Raw genomic sequence first — 22,085 nt, forward strand, 5'->3', positions numbered from 1 at the left:
ATAAGTGTTAGTTATTCTCACGCATTTGCGGTACTTTCAAAATGTAACGATTACATCTGAACATACATTAGTGGCATGGTGTGGCATTTCGTTGATAGTTGTTTTTGTTGCTATAGAAATATTTGTTAATATGTAGGTATATTGAATTGTTTGCTTTTGTTTTTGATTCCAAGTTCGTTAGTATGTTTTGGTAATTTATATATATATATATTTATTTACAACTGAGTATGCGTATGACGTGCGCAACTAATTATTTGTGAATTTTTCTATACAATGAAGATGTGTTTATTCTTTGTTCTTCACATTCCTAAAATTATTTTAGGGTGCAGCTTTAGTTTATATATTATTAATAAGTGTATTTTATTTTTGTAAACATTATTAACTACTATAGTGTGTGTGTATGTGTGTGTGTTTTTTTTTTTCAAGTTCAAAAGTGTATTTTTTTGTTTTTTTTTTACTTTTAGTAATCTAATTAAATTTACAACATGTATTAGTATTAGTTAATTTCAAAACGATGTCTTTCAAATAATGTCTATACTTAAACAGTTAGTGGTTTTCATCAAAGTATTATCAAACGTTTATTGTTGTCATTAGTATGAGGAAGCTTCTCAATGTCAATTCCGTATGGTTTCAGAAGCCAGCTTACCATTACGCAGTGCGCGTGCGCAGTGACATTTTTTGTGTATAAATTCGATGATGCCAATAAAATCTTTGTAAATATTATGCTAAATGAGTACAATTTGCTCTGCACTAAATCGCTCAGCAACGATACGTATTTTGAGGTTACAAACCAAACATGAAAATATTTATTATTTTGCTGTGATTTTGCATGTGTTTTGTTTATCTTGCACATGCGTAGTTTTAGCTTTCTTTTCTGCGCATCTTTTCACTAATTTTGTGCATTAGCGTTAACAATTTTGAAAGTCCTTGTTTTTGTCATCACATTTCGCCCTTGTGACTGGCCATTAGAAAAGCAGATTCGGCTGCGTCTGTGGTGGGCAGCATAGGCTGAGCAGCGCGAGCAGTTCCTCGCTTTCATTGCCATTGTTGATTGTTGCTAGCATGCTGTTAAGTAGCTGATTAAATTTATCCTATTCGGTTAGTTTACGTGATCTTTTCGCCGGAATGCACGAGTCATCCTCCAGTCGGAATTCTGCAATGCTCTTTCTACCATTCTCCATAGCTGCAATAACACCGGGCGAAGCCGAGGGGCCGGTTGCTAGATTCATGAGACCTGGCGAAGCTGCAGACGATGTGGAAGCACTATTATTGCTGATAATGGCGGCATTGTTGCTGTTTGTGTTGGCACTGCCATTGGTCATGTTTGAATTTGTCTTGCTGGCGAAGTTTGGCAGCCATTTGGATAATTGTTCCTCGAAAAAGTTCTCCAAATATTTTGCATTTGTGAATGTTTTTGAGTCCTCCTGTAGTAAAAGAAAATCCATTATTTACAAGTTCACGCAAAAAAAAAAATAAATAAACCTTTGGCTTGTTGGAATAATCACAAAGTACTTACTTGATAGAAGAGATAAGTGTTCTTAAATATTAGACGCACATCTGACACAAAGCCAGCGATATCCTTATAATGATTTGGGCTGGTCGGGTCCAATCGTGTACGTATAACATCCAAAGACATGGGACTACAAAATGTGTGAGAGAAATTACTTTATGACCGCTTACAAAAATGGCTGCGCAGGTTGTGAAATCTTACTTGCAAATAATTTCATAGTAGGCTGTATTGGTAGGCGGTTCCGGCTCGCGGAAATGTAGACTCTGTTCGTACTGGCAATACAATTCGAGACAAATGCGTTGCATGATCTGCAATTCCAGCCGACTTAATTCGCCAGGTGCTTTCTGTGTGTTGTCGGTGTTGTTAGCCAGCTCTTTGAGGTTCACGCACAGCAGGCATTGCCAACTTTCGCTTTCGTCCGGCAATGAACTGATGGCGGGTATGTGACAATTCTGATGGAATACTTTCGGGCACTTGTCGCAGCACATTAGCTCTCCACCGTCAAGGCAAACGGCACACCAATCTTCGTTCGGGTCGTCTTTTTGATCATTTTTAGTATTAACTAATTAGTTTTCAGTTTATTCGAGCAATTTTATGAAATATTTTTGTATTTGTATGTATAAAGATGTTTTTTTTTTTTATTTTTTTTATTTGTTTGGTTTTGATTTTGGCATTAATGATTAGTATGCATTATTTAAAGAGACGGAAGTTTAATTCAGTTACGATACGATTTGATTTGATATGTTTGGAAAAGAAACAAACAAAGCAAAGTTACATGAAATTGTAGATTAAACCAGCATATTACGTATGAAAAATACACATATTGTAGATTTTCGACTAGTAATATACGAATAAACAACACTAAAAGCTGGAAAACTTTTTGATAGCTTGGAATTTATGGATGCAATGCCGTTAACTGTATAGTTTTGTTGTATGTGTGCCAATTAAAGCAAGTTTTCCAGCAGCGTATAATTTAAAATTCGAATGAATTGAATGACATGAAAACAAATGCAAAATTAAGTTTGTAATCGCATATGCAATCAATAAAATGATGACAAAACAAAATTTTGTTGTTTCAATTTAGCTGAATCGAAATTAAATCAAGCGCATATTCGATTACAAACAAACATAAACATATACAACAGTAATACAATACTATTTTTATACTTGGTGACAATTTGCTTACCTTCTTGAGTATTGGATAGGTCTGTTGAGCTGTGCACTTGCGGCGATGTGGTTTTTGTACGTCCCTCCGGCAGCACCTGAACACCATTCGAATCCAATTTGGCAATGGTAGCTATTAGATCGTTTATGGAATCGTCACGGACCTTGTCAATCGGTTCAGTGAAATCTTTTGCGTTCTGTATTTTGGAAAAAAATTAAGTATATAACAATTTTAGTATAGCACTAAGCAAAGCACCGGCGCAACTATGTTGCGTGAATGCTTAAGTATGCAAATGATCCTACTGCCCACCTCGTTAGTGCTCGGGCTCGGCGTCTTTGGATTCGTTGATGTGACATTGGGTAAGATGGAAACAGCTGGTCCGAGCCCAAGCGAAGCTGCATGTAAGCTAGACGCACTATTGCCTTGCATACTATGTGCCGATGAGCTGCCATTTGGTGTGGTATTCTTTAGAGTATTTGGAGATTTTAAGGAAATTTTAAAGTTCTCTGTTTGACGGCCGTTGGCAAACTGCATTAGAGGACCTTGTTGTGGGCAAGCTAAGCAACAAATAATACATTAAGATAGCATATATGCATACATTAATGTGCAAATATTGATTTACCGTTTGTCTGTTGCGCTGATTGAGGTATGTGCCATTTGGCCATGCTGTGCATGCTGCTCAAACTACTGTTCATTTGTGGCGCGGTTTGTGGCGGCCCGGGACTGAAGCCAGGCTGACTCCCATGAAACCCCAGGTTCTACAAAAATTATTTGAAATATAATAATACAAAATCAACTTGATTAACAAAATCAATTTTAGCTTACATTCTGCATGGGATTGGGCATGATTTGCGGTCGCTGCATGGGGTTTGGTGACGGTATTTGGCTGCCGCATGGACCACCAGGACCGCCCGCGCTTGACATGGCCGCTACTGCGGCCTGTTGTTGCGCGTGACTCGACATGCGTTGATAGTTCTGGAAGCGCGCAGTATTGTTTATATAATTCGGGTTATTCGGTCCACCAGGCGTATTCTGCGGATAATTCTGATGTTGTTGGCCTGGAGGACCGCCCATAAAATGCGGCCTCATTTGGGTATTCATTTGCTGGTGTGGTGAAGCTGCGCCTTGTGGGCCACCGGGATAATTCGGTGGACCATTGAATGATATATGAGCTTGATTGGAACTCTGAGCTGCTTGATTATTTAGAAGGCCACGCAAGCTCATGTCTAAAATATCAATCAAAAGAAATAATACTGGAATTAAAAGAAATACAATAATATGATTGACTTACCCATATTTTGAGGATGTGTGGAGGAACTAACATGTGGCTGACCTTGACGTTGCATACCCGGTGGCATTGCGCCGAAACGAACTGTAAACGATAAATGCAAATATATTATATTAGACAATTGTCTAATTTAAAGGAGTTTATATAAATTGCTTAGCGTATAAATGTGATGGATGTAGTAATAAATTGTGAACGACATGCTGGCGTACCCTTACCTGCGCCTTCGGCAGCATAGTTTCGATTCATTTGCATGTTGTTAAATTGTTGTTGTGCCGAAGAGCTGTTATTGTATATTGGCGGTCCATTCTGAGGTCCGTATCCGCTTGGTGGTCCAGTAGGAGACATGCCAGCAGGCATACCTGGTGGAAGACCCGGTCGTAATGGTGGTGCCATATTGGGACTTGGCTGCTGGCGTGGCGGTCCATTTGTGGATGGTGCCGGTGGATATGGTTTACCGTCCACAATAACAGTGCCGAGTTGAGAAATAACTGCAACGAAAGCCAATAATATATTTGAATCGAAATGTATAAAATTCTATCTTAGTCGCAGTTATTATTTTTGGAACAAAATAACATTAATTTAACAAAATAGTAATAATTTAATTCCTCCTACCTTTTTGCAGTTCAGAGACTTGATTTAACTGTACTTGAATACGCACGGGAATTTCTGGATTTGGTATGTCAGCTCGTTGACACTTCAGTTTCTGCAAATGTCGCACCAATGATTTTTTACTCGATAGAATCGCATAATCGCTGCCCTTCTCCATAGCGTTCTCCATAAACTCGATGCAGTGATCGGTGTTGTCGGATAACAGCTGCAACGCGTCCTTCTTCTCGATCAAAACCTTCATTTTTGTATCGCATACTTCATTCAGACGCATAGCCAACTGTTTGCCACGCATATTAACTGTATTTGTGATCTTCACCACCATTGCAGTGATTTCTTTAATAAGATCCTTCTTACGATCGGCAATTTGCTTTTGTCGATCGTCAATCACTTTTGTGGCAGATGAGAGCAGGAAGCGCTTATAGTTGATTTCCGAGACGAGCGTTTTTAACGCTTGACGCGTCTCGGTGGCAATTTCATGCGCAAATTTATATTTGTGATCGCGATGGTCGCTGAGCTGACAATCACGACATGTCAACTTGTCGCACGTCTCACAGAACAGCGACAGTTTCTCTTGCGGATGTAGATGACACATGTGTAGTTTATCTATACCAGCAGCACCAGGCAATTGTTCATTATTGGCTTCCTCCTTTGGCTTAATTGTGTGATCCTTGGTGATTTTAAGACGTTGATGCGCCTGCACACAACTGTCACAGATATATTCGGAACAATCGACACACCATGACGTCGCAATAGCATTATCCGAACAACTGCTACAGGTGATATTAGCTGTAACGGTCGCTTTGGATGCATCTGTGGAATTGCCATCGGCCAAACTGTTATCACCAGCGGCTGTACATTGTTCGATCAAAAATTGATTATCAATGATAAACTCATTCTGTGAAGCCATATTACAAACGGGGCAATGTATAAGTGGCGGCATAGTGCGATCGAGCTCAGAGAATTTGGTATTCACACATTGTGAGCAGGAAACATGCAGACATTCCAAGAGTTTGGGGCGATCATTGATGCTCAGTAATTGACTGCACCATACACATTTGAGTAGGGCAAATTTTGTGGAAGCTGATGATGAGGACTCCGACTGAAAATTGAGAATATAAAAGTTTTTCATGATTTAAAGTGAATTTTTAGTATATACGTATTTATTATATAACATACTTAAATATATGGACTGTATAATAATACTTTATTGAGTATAGCAAGGAAAGATACTAATCGATAAATAAACTTTGATCGAAGAGTGATTCATAAAACTGTTGGCGAAATATATAAAAAAAAATTCCATTGTTTGTAGAAAAACGTGAATCAACATTTCTAAATTTGTATATGTACTTGTATAACAGCCCACACATTTTTGTTAATCAAATCTTATATGATATATGACATGAAATTATTGCTCCTTTAAATAGGGAGTGTTATCTTATCGCAAGGACAATCAAGTAATCAAGGAAAGTGTAAGCAATTACTGATAAGATACTAATTTATCAATGTCAATATAATTTCCCAGCTTTAGTGGACAAATAAAGATAACTTATCGTAAGTAAACAGCTATATTAATTGCTATATATGTACATATGTATGTATGTAGTTATCCTAAAGAGCTTTGTTATATAAAAAATCTGATATCTTTGTTATAAAACTGACGTTTTTATGCAATAAATTGAAATAGTGCGTAAATATTTTGAAAATATTGCAGATTTGTACAATCAATTGTTTTCTCAGTTTGTCTTATATTCCAAATTGACAGATGAAGTCAGAAGTCAGGCATGTTAGTGAGTAACAACAGCTGTTTTTATCAAATAGACACAATATTTCAAAATGAACAAATAAAAAATCAAAAGAATAATAAAATAATGATTTCCACTTTTTTGTTATATCTGAAGTAGTTAATTTCTAAAACTGTATAATCTGTGCTGCAATTCTATTAAAATTGAATTATCGCAAAGAATTAATTTTGTATTTGTATACATCAGAAATTCCTCTTTGAATACATTAGGCGAAGTTTTAAATTGAAATGTTTTTTATTTTTAAACATTATATAAAATTAAGAAACTTAAGTTAAAGCTCAAAGCGTAAAATTGCTAGAATTCTTTAAATACTAACTAGGCAAATTTAAAAGTCACACGAAGGGTGATTAGGGAGTGGAGCAGCAATCATTTCTACGCAACGTAGCTTTCTTCAACATTCCCCTCATCATTTTTTATCGTTATGGATTGGCAATTGAAGAAGGGTTGCGATATACATACATCTTTATTCAATATAATGGTGCATGCAACCTTATTAAATAATAAATGTAAAATAAATTATAAGTAATTTATTAGGAAATTAGTTTGGCCGGGAGTCCCATCAACCTTTACACCTAAAGCTGAGTCAATTACATCTGCAGCTGTCACTAAAATTCGAATTTGTGAACTTATGGGTAGAACTACACGATTATCAACGTTTAGAAGTCGGAATCCGTCTGTTGCTAATTCATTATAAGTAATTTATTTTAAGTGCCCCAGCATTGACCTTGCAATGAAATTGAGAAGCAAAACATATTGTTACTGTCACACTAAATTCTTCATTATGTTCTCTTCTTTTCGATAGCAATCGCAGCTTAATCCCAAGTATAATGAATAAAGCAGCAATATTTCTTCGCAAATGATCTACAATAATTAATCCCTTAACTAACTTATATGGATTAAAGAACTTATTAATTTATAAAAATCAAATTGTCGAAATTACCGATTAATTGTTTAACATATTACATATGACAGCAATTTCTTCTGTATTTCTCTAACCCACCAATAGTGCCAGTGCAAAATATTCTCTCCACCGCAAACACCGCTATAAACTGCGCAATTCAAAACTTTTAATTAAATCTCGCAGCAAAACAAAACTGAAGGAGTTGCTTAACTCCTGCCTGACCCAAAAAAAAATTAAAATTTTAAATTTACTTAGGTGAATTTTAAATTAGCTCGCTAAACCCATGACACATTCGCATTCACCTTCGAATGCCACAACTGTCAACGAATGCACATTATTTATAACAAATTAACATAAAGAAAATGTTTAATTTGAACTTTCCGAATTCGAGGAACAGAAAAACAATTACCAAGTATGTTGAGTTTCTTGTATAATATATTTTTAAGACTACATATTGGTATCATAGCTCAAACATATGGATAGGGATACGGTGTGGGCGCCTGGTACTCTTTCGATCATACTTGTTAATTTTTTTAATAGAAATCTTGAAAATTTTCTCGAAAACAAATTAAATGCAAAATTAAGAGAATTCTAAAAGTCATTCCTAGTTATTATTGTGTTGTTTAAGCAAAGCTTTTGTATCAATATCGAGTTTAGTTTGATAATATTTTTGCTTGGATTTGGGCGATCCTTTGATTTTGTGGAACTAAGCGCCATTCAAAATTTGATATTTTTCGCAGCATGCTCGATTGGTCACGTGATCTGATGAAGTAGCGATGATCATTACTTTTACTTAAGTGAAATAACTAGGTAAAGATATCTTCACCTGAAACAATTATATTAATTAAATTCTGATTTTTTTTCACTAAATCGTTTACCCTGTAATACATATGGAGACAACAAAAACTGAATTAAAGTTGAAATTCTTCGGAATGAAAATGCAATTTGTGCAGCTCAAAGAAAAACATGGCTTCTGCAATTCATGGCGACTAAGATGCTGACAATTACAAAGCACTAATTTCCACAAAATTTGGAAAGACTTTGCAAAAACACTCGCATGACTTTAAAAGCATAAAATTTGAAAACGATGAAATAATTTTTGTGTAAAATCTGCACAAACATTACATATCACTCTCTGTTTCTCTCTATCTTCCTCTCTGTCATGCTTTCGTTGAAATGCTCAACTTTATTTCGAAAATTTTCATCATTATGCGTTTTCTTTGCCGTCACATGAAGATTGATTAGTTTTATCTCAAGTTGGAACGCATAAATCTTATTGATTGATTATGTCGTGAGAGTATATACATATTTACAAACAACCACACTACATAATAAGAATGTACATGCACATATTTATGTTTCAACATGTGCTCCTGTTAAAATATGTATTCAGCGAGAGTGCATAAGTGTATGGTAGAAGTACACGCTCGAGCCAAACCAGACAGCGCTCGGATGTTTCAGCTTGTTGGCTGGGGCTAGCAGGTTCATTTGTGAGTTGGCTGGCTCATCTACTGGCTGGCGGACTGACTGACTGACTGACTGTTTGCTTGGATGGTTGGTTCGTGCATGACGACATTGATGAATACTCTCATCAGTTGTTGCAATTTAATTAAAGTCAAGTGCCTCTTATCAACATTGCAAATCGAATCGGATATATATTCTTACATAAGTCTATACACATGTATTTGCACGCATACACATTTAAACACATAAGTTGTGCTCAGAGAGCAGGCACCTAACCTAACCTTGCTGGTTGAGGCCAAAATAATTATATATTGCTTTTATAAAAGTTATTTTCAATATTATAATATTATAATCACGTGATTTAACTTTCTGTCGCTAAATGGGTCTGTTTTATCCACTTTATATGAGATTTGAAGAATCCTCGTAAAATTCGACTGCTTTATATTTAAAGATTAAATTGGAAGTGATTTGAGCAGCCAATAATCTTGCAACATGTTCAAAATTCGTTGCGAAAATTTAATCCAACACTGTGCTGTATTCTAATATGTAGTTCAATTAGCTGAGGTATTTACTCAATTTAGCTTGAATATTGAGATTTTGACAGTTGCTATATACTGATCCAATAGCAACAGTAATACTGAATCCTTACCGACGACTCTTTGTATTCTGTAGTACTCCTTTTACTATTGTATATTTATTATTTTTGGAACACACATTCTAAAAAACATGGAAGGCAACAAATTTCTTCATTTGACATTAATGCCACTTCGGTTTTCTGTCATTTCTTTTGATGGCACTTACTTTTATCATTAAATAAATTCGTCATTCATTTTTTGGGCATATTTCCAGTTAATGCATGTGTAAGACTTTCGCATTTAGTTTCAATTAAGTAACATTCGGGCAATTAGGTAATTACTCTATTAATTACATTTCGGCAATTAGTTAATTAATCTATGGTATTGTATGGTAAATTGAGTACTGTTAATGATTAAATTGTTGAGATTATCCCCATTACTCAATTAAGGCTTTTTTTTGACAGCAGAAAATATCAGTATTCTTTCGAATGCTTAAGAGCTTAGGTTTATATATTTTAAAAGTTTTTGAGGCACAAAGGTCACCGAAAACGTATGGGTAGTGCTGTACGAATACTTTAAATTAATTCGCAATATCATGTTCACCTATGAGGAGTACTTTCTGTAGGTTGAAAACTACTTTTAGCACGATTTGAATATTCAAAAACACTGTCTTTGTTGGAAAAGTATTTATAATTTAGAAAACAGAAAGATATGTACTAATATACATATTTATACATATGTATATTTTAGCTGTATTTCGAGGTAGTGTAAAAAAATTAAAATATTGGAAATGCTGATTTTGCAAACAGAGGTTTTTTTTATAACCTCATTGATCAAAAAATACGATCATAAATTTTGCAAAATATAAAGAAACGCAGTTATTAGTTATTAAAAGCTAGTCATCACTTTGAGCTGTCAACCGTTAATTGAGGAAGTTATGTGGCTTTTTGGTACGCAGAAGCCTTGAAAATATTTTTTAGACAAATTATTTCCACTTTTATAATTATCTGAGACCAAAGCTGATTTTAGTCAGCTTAGTTTGAGAAAACTTTAGAAATTTAATATATTTTAGCTAGAAGGTTTTCAATACAGTAAAAAGTGTTTGAATTAACATATTGATAGTTTCCGTAGAATAATGGAACCCAAATCTGTCTAAGTTTTACTCAGTTGACAGTGGACTCGAAATCTGTCCATTTTACGCCAGAAAATTTTAAATCCTCCAACAATATTTCTGACATGAAAAAGTTGCAACAACTATTCAGAGTCAACTTAGAAATGACACAACGCTTCAATTTTGGCTAGAATGCAGCGAGAATAGTTTTGAACACCACACAAATTATTTAAATCATAAAACGAGCAAGTATCGTCGAGTACTTAGAAACTTTTCCATCACCTTTGTCATGAAAATGAATTAAGCTTCTTCTATTAATGCAAGGAAAACTTTTATAAACTTGAATTTGATTTTATCGCTAATAATTAAAGGGAAGCAAAACTTTCCTGTACTTAATTAACAAAGATTATAAGATTTCAGAATTCGTTTTCATTAATTATAATTACATTAATTGTTCAAATACTATGAGTGCCAGCAAAAATGTCTGGCTGCCTACTCTGTGTAACATCACTCGCTTCTATATACATTTATACACACAAATAAACTTATATGAACGTTAAGACGGGTCGCCTCAATGGTTTGACCTTTTTACTATAGAAAAAAATCGATTTTTTGAAGTTATGAAGGAAATTCTGCTAAAAATCATCGAGAAGTGGTTAAATACGCGACTCCTAACAAAAATTATCATTTCTTTTATGGAAAAATAGTTTTATTGAGGAGGCCACGTAAGTTTTTGAAAGCCATTGTAAGTAGGTTGCCTTTTATATTTCGATAATGGAAAATCGCGTTTTTGTTTTTCAAAATAATCTCAATTAAGATCTATACGCTGATGAAGACCGGAAGAATGAGTAAATCCAAAGTGAAAACGATGCTCATTGTCTTTTTTGACATCAAAGGCATCGTCCACCATGAATTTGTTCCTCCTGGACAAACCGTCAACGCCAAGTTTTACGTGGAAGTCCTCATGAGACTAAAATGAAGGGTCAATCGGGTCTGACAAGACATCGCAGCCGATTGGAAGCTGCGCCCTGTCTCACACCGCCTTTCTTGTGAACAGTTACCTAACCAAGGCCGGCATCCCAACGCTTCCGCAGCCGCCCCACAGCCCAGATGTGGCCCCGGACGGTTTTTTGGTTTCTTTGCCTGGAAAGGCCGATGAAAGGCAAGCATTTTGAGACGACAGAGGGGATCCAAGCAGCAAGCACCTCGGCTCTCAAGGCTATTCCGGAGAATGCCTTCCGTGACGCCTTCAATGCCTGGAAATCGCGCTGGCAGCGCTGCGGCGACGCAGAAGGAGCCTATTTCGAAAGTTTTCAAAGAATTGGAACGATTGGTTCAATAAATTTTTTTAAATTGACTTAGTTCTATTACTTTACGGAAAACCCTTTATAGCACGAAAAATGTCAAGCTTTACGATAAAGTTGTGAGTTGCCATATTTCAAAACTAGGGTGGCAAAATTTTGAAATATTAAAGGCGAGGTAACATGGTATATAAATTGTCCAATTGCCATCAACCGAAACCGATCCTCCCTTATACGAATTGGCTCTTATGCCCATGCATATTTATGTGTGTGCTAGAGTTGCTATGGCAAATTCCTTTTATGAGATTTTACTCTATTGCTTAACCTAGCTTACTTGCACACATACACACACACACACACTCCAGTCCTTCCCTGATAGGCAGTAATGGTTCTCTCATTATAATTTTTCTGCATGTTCGGCTCGACCACAAAATGAAAAATGATTAGTAATTAAAATTCGATTTGGCTGTCATAATTACTATGTATTTTATGCTCAGAACGCATATTTTTTTAAACACGCATACATAAACAATAGTATTCAAAAGTGCTTCTAGAAGCATAAGCCACACACGAAAATGTGAATGATGAGCACACAAGAATAACACTTGAAAACACATTTGAGTTTTATAAACTTTTGGAATTCCAAACTTGCTTGCTATACAGAGCAAGTAATGCGCGCAGCTAATTATATTCGTTAGCTTGAGGAGGTATGTACATACGTAGTTCGTAAAAATAATTCAATGTTTCGGAAGGTGCAATCACACAATTAACTTTAATTGATGCTAATAACTTTTATGATCCAATTAAATTATCGACACTATTTTCCCACACTTACACACCTATATGTACATATGTATATAATAAGTATGTACCCACATACATCCATGCATATGTATATATAGTACACTGCAAAATAATTAGCGCCATTTTAATTGCATTGGCAGATTCGAGTTCGAAAGAACTGTAGTTTATTGCCCCCGAAGCGGCGCATTAATACAAATGAGTTGCACACTGGCAGACCTTCATTGCCTATTCTAAGCATTATAATGGCAAAATATGGCGAGTTGCTCGAAAATTGCCTTAATTTACAGGTGTAATTTACGAAAACTCGGAGTGCCATATTTTATTCGGTCTTATATCGGTAGAAATACATCAAATATATGAGAGCGTGATTGTGTGGCGAAATGTGTTCGTGCCTGGGTGAGTTGGTGGCGATAGTCTTTCTGCCATTAGTTACAACTTACATGTGCTATAATAACAACAAGCAGATATATATTTATGTACATATGTATATACTCATCAGTATATATATTATAAAAATACGCCCGCAGACATCGTTCAACACGCTCAACTATATTCGCGCAGAGAAAGTTTCCAAAACATTTGCACTGCACATAAATCATTTTGCAACATCCATTTCGAACATGAAACGCGAGGCGTCTACACGATGACGTTGCGCCGTACAGTGTTTGTGGGGAGATAAAAAATTGGACGAGGTAAAAACTATTTAATGACTTTCTATTTAATTGCTGGAATGCTGATTATGTCAAACGAAATTTATGTTGACTAATAAAAAATGAGGTTAAGTGAGAACAGAGTTGCAATTACTTGTAACTTATAAAAGAGTTTGAAGGATAGCAAATAGTCAAGGTGGTAATGTACAATAATCCAAATAAGCGCGACCACGAAATTCGGTTCTACAAAGTTAGAACGAACTCGCATTTATATCCGGTCAGGTACTATCGATTCGCCAATACTACACAATTAATTGGGAACTTTCACTGCTGTTACAAGGTCGTGGTCCAATAATTAGTTATATAAGGAGCATTATTATTGAAACAGACATCATTATTATCAAATGTTTGTATTTTATATTGGTACAGCAACAACTACATAAAAGCAAAACATCACATTCACAATGAGCCAATCAAATTCTTATAGAGCTCTCATCGGAACGGTCTGGTGGAGAAGCTTAGGTAACTGATTCATATACAATTGTATATTTTTTCTTTAACAGAATAACATACTTTTCTAGAGGTGTGAAATAACTACCGATGATATCAGTTACTGCTGTTTATACCACTTCAATTTTATAATACTTCCACAACTTTCAGCCTGGTCTGATTCATAGAATAAACATATTGCTTCGGATTTCTTGTAGACGGCCTTATCAAAAATTTAAGCATGGCAGTAAAATCAGTTGAAATAATAGAAAAAAACATAAAAAAAGAAAGTGTGAAAAGGCATCACCGGCTTTGCAGGTGTCCGTGTACTACCAAAGGTAAATAATTATTTATGTTTTGTGAATCAAAATGAAAACACTCAGCCCCATAGTCGCCACCATCACTCGTACTCCCACCACACAATCCCACACAATCATAGTTGCTCCGCTACGAAAGCGTGCAGCTAAAAACATTGCTCTGAAACATCGATGCAATCGTCGTCATACTACATGGAAAAAACGAAAAGTCATTTATCTTAATATTCAACCGCAACATGGCGAACACATCGGTGTATATATGTATGTACATACATATATGTAAATATCTATAAGCGTTCTGATCGCTATAATAGCTGACGAATGTCGTTCGTTCGTTTAAGATCGTTGTGTACCGAACAACGCAAGGAAACTATGAGCGCGTTCAAAACCGGGACTGGACATATACACCCGTTTAACGTTGCATACCCGCGAACTGCAGAGGCCCATAAGGTTGATGCTTGAATATGTGTTCTTGTGTATCGTCTATCGTAAAGCCTGGTAATATTTTTGTAGAATTTAAACAAGCAGTAGTCCATAATATATACGAAAAAACCGAACAAATAATCTGCATTTCAATTGATTTATTGCATTCATTTACATGATTTCGTTCCTACTTTTGAATTTTATTAAAATACAATTGCAGAGCATGCTCCTTAATTAAGCAGAAAATATGCAAGGATATACGAGGGCGTTTTGATAATTCAATGACTTTTTATAATTACTTTAAATCACATCAGAAATGAGTGGCATGAATCTACGGTAGAATAGTGCGGAGTGAGAGAAGAAGATGAGTCTGTAGATTTCAAATTTTGTACCCGCTTATTTATATGCATTTCGCAAGAATATCCTCAAACTCTTCTAAAAACGTTTTATATGACAAATAAATCACAGAGTACAAATTAAATTTTAAAATTAAAGACTACCGAATACATTATCATTGCGAGAAGTCATACCAGTTGATCATTACCAATTCCATGTTCCACGTTTGGTAAATAGTAAAGCCTTTCGAAGAACATAACGATCGTCTGTGTCTATGCTATAAGGTTCATATATCTTTTGTCAAATCTTTCTGACCCCCAAAGGTTGATGTCATTGCTCATAACGTTTCATTATATAGAGAGTCTAATATTGCAGTTTTCTTTTGCTAAAACCGGTTTCAACGCGAGTTTTTGTATGTCACGCCGCTGTTTTCGAAGACTTTTTTATTGTGTGGATTTCACTTCTACTCAATAAAAATAAACAGGGATGCCTTCGTGCCCAATGCAGTGCCAGTCACGTACACAATCATCACAAATACGTATATTAAATATATTTGAGTTATCGCTGTCACAAGTAATCAATCAAAATTTATAATTTTCACACAAGTAAAATATACATATATGTATGTATTAGAAATAATTTGTTAAATTTAATTTCCTCTGAATGTGAATTGTTGCAATTAAACAAGTTTTCAACATTCGGCAATGTATTGGACGGGTTGACAACAAACCGGTTTTCTTGTTTGGATCATTTTTTAAGTGGTGAATGACTTTATGAATATTTTTAAGGGCAATTTATTAATGTTATGAGCAAAAATAGTAAGACTTTATTCTTCAAAATCTAGGTCGACCCCTCAAAGTAACCCCCATGGCCCCAATACATTTGTGAAAACGTTTTTTCCAATCCTCGAAATATTTGTTAAAGTTAATTTCCGGAATAGCTTTCAATGCGTGTAGCGAATCACGTTTAATGTCTTCAATTGACTCAAAGCGGTTAATCCGGTCGTTTGAGTTTGCTTAATAATCACACGGAGCTAACCCACGCGAATACGGTGGCTGCGGCTCGATATTGGTTGCAAAACAAGCGAACGAAACATAACACTCAAATAGTGTTCCTTGTTGACTGTTTGGCCAGTTAGAAGGAATTCGGAGTGCCCCATATCTCGCCAATCGAAGAAAACTGCAACATAACCCTGGTTTTTGTCCTGCTTTGACGTATTTTTTTCGGTTCGCCACGATATTCGGCCGAATGATTGTTTGTTTCCAGGTCGTAAGCATAGATCCAAGACTCCTCGCCAGTAATAATACGTTATATGACATCCTGGTAGTCGAAAAACATTGTTTCACAGACGTTAACGCGGCGCTGTTTTTCGAAAAAATGTAATGATTTTGGAACCAATCGTGCTTTCACTTTTCTTGACGATTTGGATGTGACATTTGGCACAGATGTCACTGATCATACCAACCAAGAAAAAAATGTTTTACGCAAAATTTAAATTAAACAGTCTTACTATTTTTTGCCCCAGTAATAATACAAAAATATTTCTTTGCAAGTGAATTAAATACTGTATAAGTTTATGCTAGAAGTCGTCTTCGATTCGCACCCGATCTGCTTGGTGCAATCAATAATTTATATGTGTCAACAAAATAAAGTTGCTCAGATGAATTTAATTTAAGGGGTTAGGGGTAGTCAGAATTTTCAAAAAAATAATTTTTTTTGCATTTTCGTAAAGAATATCTCAAAAATATTCACTGAAAAATTCACGTTGATTCGATAATTAGTTTTTGAGTTATTCGACAAATAACAAAAAGAGCTCGGGCACTTCAAAGCGCTAGTGTGAAACTTTAAACGCGTTTTTCTCAAAACTATGTTTTTTGAACTGGTGACAAATGTAACTCGAAATCCGCTCAGTAGATTTTAATGAAATTTATACAGCTTTTAGAATACATAATAAACTCGGGCCTGATCGAAGGATTATTTTTGTCAAAAATTTCGATTTTTTAAGACCAATTAACTGTTGTTTTTTCCGCAAAAATTTAGAAAAAAAATTTCCTGAGGCCACCATATTGTTAATTTCTAGGATTATCCAGGATTATATATCTATAAAACTAATTTTCTTAACCGATTGATTTTAGATGAATCTCCAAGGACTTATGGTTGTCACCGCAAGTACCTTTTTTTGGAACAGGGTCAACACAAACAACTATAACTTTGAAAATTAAATTTTTTTTTGGAATTTTCGTGACTTCAAGTCAACACATTCTATAATAATGCCATATTACTACTTTCGTAAAATAACACGATTTAATAGCAAAAAAAATACTGAAAATTACCATTTTTTCTGCCGCTGACTACCCCTAACCCCTTAAGCGAGTATGATGATACCTCAAAAAATGGTATATAATTTTTGTATTCGATTTTTGCCACTTTTATGAACGACTCGCTACTTTCTAACGTTTAGCGGATTAAAGGCTGTTTTCATTTGTTTATTTTATATTTGTGAGTGTGTTTATCTATTTCGGAGTATCAGCGAATCAAAGACAACTAAAATGACGAATATATTTAGTGACTGGACTAAAGTTTTTATATTCTTTTCAAATGCACAATACTTACTTTGGTTTCTGGCTTTTATCCAATCGTTAAACCTGTTGATGCACCCTTTTTAATTATAAATGACTAAATGAAGTTTTAATTGTTTATCATATGAGGATTGATATATACAGGAAATTATTATTTATTTTACAAATGTGAATAGTCATTACCGGATGTTACCCAGCACTATTCAAATACCCGCAGAGGAAGGGGACATGACGGTTTTTTAAAAGAAAAGACAGCTAGAGGAAATTACGGTTTCTCAAATAAAAAAAAAATAATTAAAAATGAGCTTTATCATTTATTAGTTTTTTTTAATTAACTTATGGTTCATTTATCTAATGACAACAAAAATTTGATATTTGCAACTTCATTAGGGTTGATGTACATAGGTCTTGATAATCTTTTACTTTCTCCCTGAAAAGAACATTCAAACGACTGTTTTTGTCAACTTCAATTAATCGCTGATTTTAACAAATTTTAAAGATTTAATGGTATTAAAACTGTCAATATCAGATTTGCATCATGATTCTCTTTGAAACTTATGGCGTAAGGAAGGTGTTTTCTCCCTCCCTCTCTAAACTGAAATTAAATTGTATGACACATGCCTTCGAAAATCCAATTAAAGATAGGCGCGCTAGATATAAGCTATTCTAGTGATGCCGACTATTTGAACGAAATGCAAATTCAGCAATTCGGTTTCTCGAATTCCCGACAAAATCACCTCTACCTCCATTTTATGAAGCCGTTCTTAATTTTCGCTTCACTGATTTGCAATACAAAAGCGAGATAATTATAATTAAGCAGCAAATATTGTGCCATACCAGCAGACAAACGTGACAAATCGACATGCGATGTAAGCATACACGTGTATTTGTGTGCATGTGTATGCATAATAACAGATTCGCGATGCGAATTAGTATAATTGAAATATGTATATACAAACATACATACATATACACATACCGATAAGCTTAAGTATGTGTGTAAAATAGAAAAATCGAAAGAGCCAAATCTCAACGAAGGTCGCCTGGAAGGTGTTGGGGCTTGGAGGGGTTTAGCTTTTTGAAAAATTAAATTGGAAAGCAAAGTATTGATAGACACTAATTGATGGATTGAAACAAAAAGGGGAAAAAACGTACGATTCACGAAAGAATTGATGGGCTGTCAAACAGCACTAATGAATGCAGCTGGTTGATGGCGTTCATGGGACAGACAGACGATGGCTTCATACCAGTCCATTTCCTTTTTCTCCACTGGCGTCTCAAATTAGTCGTGCGCCTTGAATTACAAACTCAGTGGTGTATAAGTATGTGCGGATGTTTACTTGTCATATTTTATATTTATACAGTAGTGGCAGAAACAATATCAACATGATTAGTTAGGGATTTCATAATAAAATTTTAAAAAATATTTTAACCTGTTTTCGATATTACTATAATAAAAATTTGCGAATTTTTATACTGATTTTCAATATTACTGAAAATTTACTTTAATATTTTCGGCAAGCAAAGTTTTATAAAAATTTATGAAGTGTTTTTATGGAAAACCTATTAATTATTAATTTTTTTTATTATTTTTAAGAGATCGAAATATGGTAATATTTCCGATTAAATAATATCCAGGCTTCTAACGTTTGCATAGTGATGATATTTTATTTACCGCAGCTGTAATTCTGCATATAGTATATATGTATGTATGCATAAATAATTACATTTCAACTACAAGGTATTTATAGCCACAGTTACTGCCCAGTTTATTGGCATTCCACCATTTTTCTGCAATGCTTCAAAGCTTTTTCGAAAACTGCACAAGATTTAATGGGCATAAATAGGCCATAAATGATTTCAGTCGTACGTCGTTTCAATTTTTATTGCGGTTGTTTATCTAAATGGGATTATAAAATTTCGTAAATGTAAGGTACATTGGTGCTTTTTAAGAACAAAGAGCACAAAAAGAGCCCATTAAAATTGTAGATATATTTTTGCATAAAACTTAACAGCAGGGAATTAGTGGAACCAAACAAAGAGTACCCTAAGATACTACGGAGATAATATATATTTTAGATTTGGACTTTGATGGGAATATTTAAATTTTGGTCCCAGGTTTCTCGAGCTCATATAGATAAATATAGACGTGGATACTAGGAATAAGGGTGTATCTCAAAATAAGAAAATATTCATTATTTTCTCTTATTGCGGTTAAAAGTTACGAGTTTGGCATTTCATGAAACATTTCGATGAATCATTTAAATTGACGGGCTTTTTAATGACCAAAATCGTATTCAAATTCTGAGAAAACAATGATTTTTCTTCTTAATGCATATATATAATTGATGGCCTTGAAATTATATCATAAATAATACGATGATCAGTAAGAACCGAGATCGTTAGATCATGTACACAACGTTACAGATAAGTTTTTAAACAAATATAATGGGATATTCATATGTATGTATTTATAAAGTATACATATTATCCTAATTAAGCTTTGAGCTATAGAGAGTGTCCTCTCGCTTTAAATGGCGGACGAAAGTGTAGCCACAGCGGATGCAATATGTCAGTAAGTATATATGTACATATGTATGTTCACATGTGTGTTATACCACCATAAAAAGGAAGCATTTATGTAGCAACGCCACTTTGTTGTAATTGCTGTGCGCTGCAGGGTGCTGCACAGCAGGTGGCTAGATCGAGTCAAAAAACACAACAATGCAGTCGGTGGGAGATCGTAATTTGGGCCTAACATCTGCAAAATTTATAATTTATGTTGCCTTGTGCACGACATTGTGGATTCAGATAAAAAAAAAGAGAAAGGAAATGTTTTTGCAGTACTATTCTTAGAGTGATTGATGTTTTGTTAGTTAAGTCCGCTAAAATAAATAAGATGCTGAAGTAAAAATGAAAAGAAATTGGTAGCAAACCGAAACAAAACGGTAACAAAATGAAAAAGTATACATACCAATACACTATTATAAATATAAAAAAAAAATCTTTAAGCTAAGTTATTTATATCTAACCTAAAAAAGGTTTTCAAAATTGGAGATAATAGGTTTCAACAAAAAACGTATGTAGGATCCGATATTTGTGAGAATGAACAACAAAACAAGATCAAGAAAAAATAAATTCAAATAAATAAATAAATAAATTCATTATTTTTTCATTAAACTGAAAGTTTTATTTAGCATAGTTAGAATATTCCGCTTAAGACCGGGCTTTTATATGGTAGCTTATCCTCATTTTAAAGGTAATGTCACTCTCAGGGAAACCCTCTTCCTTATTGACACTAAACTTATTTTCACAGGCGTCTCTTAGAGAGAATTTTTCACCGATTAAATCTTTCACCATAGGCAGCAATAGGTAGTAATCAATTATTAGAACCGGTCTATAAGGTGAATGCATAGAGACCTCCTAACCAACCTTTCGGAGCTGCTGGCGAGTCAATATCGAGGTATGGGCCTGGTGTTGTCTTTATGAAACACAACTCATCTGCTATTGACCAAAGCTATCCGCTTCTGGGCTTTTGCTTACTTCAGACGATCCAGTTGTTGATAAAACAATACGGAATTACGAGTTCGGTAGTAAGGAGCAGGTCATGGTAGATAATTCTCTGACAATCCCACCAAACAACTAGCAAAATCATCTTCAACGTCACTCCTGGCTTGTTCAGTTGGTTGTCATCCTCAATTTTTCAGAACTTGAAGGATAGCAAACGAATTTATACCCGTCGTCGCAGTCGAAACTGTGTAACTGGAATTGGAAATTGTCTAACGAAGTAAAAAATTTTGTTTAAAGCCTATTCATTCTTATGGAAACAAGTTAACAGTTAAACGGGAAATCTTGTCTAGCTGTCGTGCAGTTCTAGCCGCTATTGCTGCAAATCTGCGCACTAAAGATCAACCCTTAATTTCTTAACTGCACCTAATTTCTTATTAAGTACTAAAAGTAAAAAATAGACGTAGATGAAAATTTAATGCTGGCGCCAAATATTGTAGACCGTAAATGCAGACATGACCATAAGTTGGAGAACAAATTTTTTTTAAATCATAACTGCTTAAGTATGTGCGCCGAGAAACGAAATAAAAGTTTTAATTTGGGGTCTTAAATTTTATTTTGGTAATAAACGAAAAAGTCAATATGTACGTGAGTATGTATGTACATAGGTACACTACATTATTTACAGCCGTAATACCAGAGCATTACGATTCGTTGATACTTTGAATACATTTCATGGCGTGAAATATTTGCACAAAAAACTCATTAATGCGACTCATTGAATATCCTTTAATGGCGCATGAACTCAGAGCTTGCAAATACATACAAACATGTTTACATTTATGAAAATGAAATTTCACGGCAACACATTAACTTTTTATATACATATGTATGTATGTTATATACATTTTAGTTGAAAGCAGATATAATTTAGCCTTACCTACACGAAAATGCATTTAACCAACTGCTATCTATAAATTGCATGGCCGGCCCGATGCATGAATGAACAGCTAACAAATCCATTTGCAATGCCATGCCTTGCGAATGACTTCTGCATATATAATATAAGTACATTTATACTATATGTACGAGTAGATGAAACGAAATGATTTCGCAAATGCAAATAGATAAATAAATTTGACTGCAAAATGAAATTTGCTGCAATGAAAGGCATAATTTATGCAAGGCACTTTGGTGCTCGTATGCCCTCCTGCAGCAGCGTCATTGGTACCAACAGCGGTACATACGTAG

General features: G+C 34.7%; 1 protein-coding gene across 4 annotated transcripts; it reads right to left on the reverse strand.

The window, feature by feature from the left end:
- Positions 1–433: 433 nt before the first annotated feature.
- On the reverse strand, positions 434–5,716 carry LOC105230220 (E3 ubiquitin-protein ligase TRIM33). 4 transcript variants are annotated; one of them, XM_049461940.1, is made up of 10 exons: positions 4,576–5,716; positions 4,179–4,451; positions 3,967–4,047; positions 3,501–3,901; positions 3,298–3,433; positions 2,985–3,232; positions 2,697–2,871; positions 1,712–2,048; positions 1,517–1,640; positions 434–1,424 (listed from the first exon to the last, which is right to left on the reverse strand). In XM_049461940.1, exons 1-10 carry the CDS (start codon positions 5,699–5,701, stop codon positions 1,092–1,094), a joined length of 3,234 nt encoding a protein of 1,077 aa, XP_049317897.1. In that variant the 5' UTR covers positions 5,702–5,716; the 3' UTR covers positions 434–1,091. The 4 variants fall into 4 exon arrangements, with proteins under 4 accessions (XP_049317897.1, XP_049317895.1, XP_049317896.1 ...); XM_049461938.1 differs by having other exon boundaries at positions 1,712–2,072; XM_049461939.1 differs by having other exon boundaries at positions 4,173–4,451.
- Between the last annotated feature and the right edge of the window lie 16,369 nt (positions 5,717–22,085).

This window comes from Bactrocera dorsalis, unplaced genomic scaffold, assembly GCF_023373825.1.
Source record: "Bactrocera dorsalis isolate Fly_Bdor unplaced genomic scaffold, ASM2337382v1 BdCtg169, whole genome shotgun sequence".
Classification (NCBI taxonomy): Eukaryota; Metazoa; Arthropoda; class Insecta; order Diptera; family Tephritidae; genus Bactrocera; species Bactrocera dorsalis.

Coding starts and splice junctions, on each gene's coding strand:
- LOC105230220 (XM_049461937.1), bottom strand. CDS start 5,701: ATGAAAAACTTTTATATTCTCAATTTTCAGTCGGAGTCCTCATCATCA. Junction 4,452..4,575: donor AGTCTCTGAACTGCAAAAAG/GTAGGAGGAATT, acceptor CTTTCGTTGCAG/TTATTTCTCAACTCGGCACT. Junction 1,425..1,516: donor ACACTTATCTCTTCTATCAA/GTAAGTACTTTG, acceptor CTTTTACTACAG/GAGGACTCAAAAACATTCAC.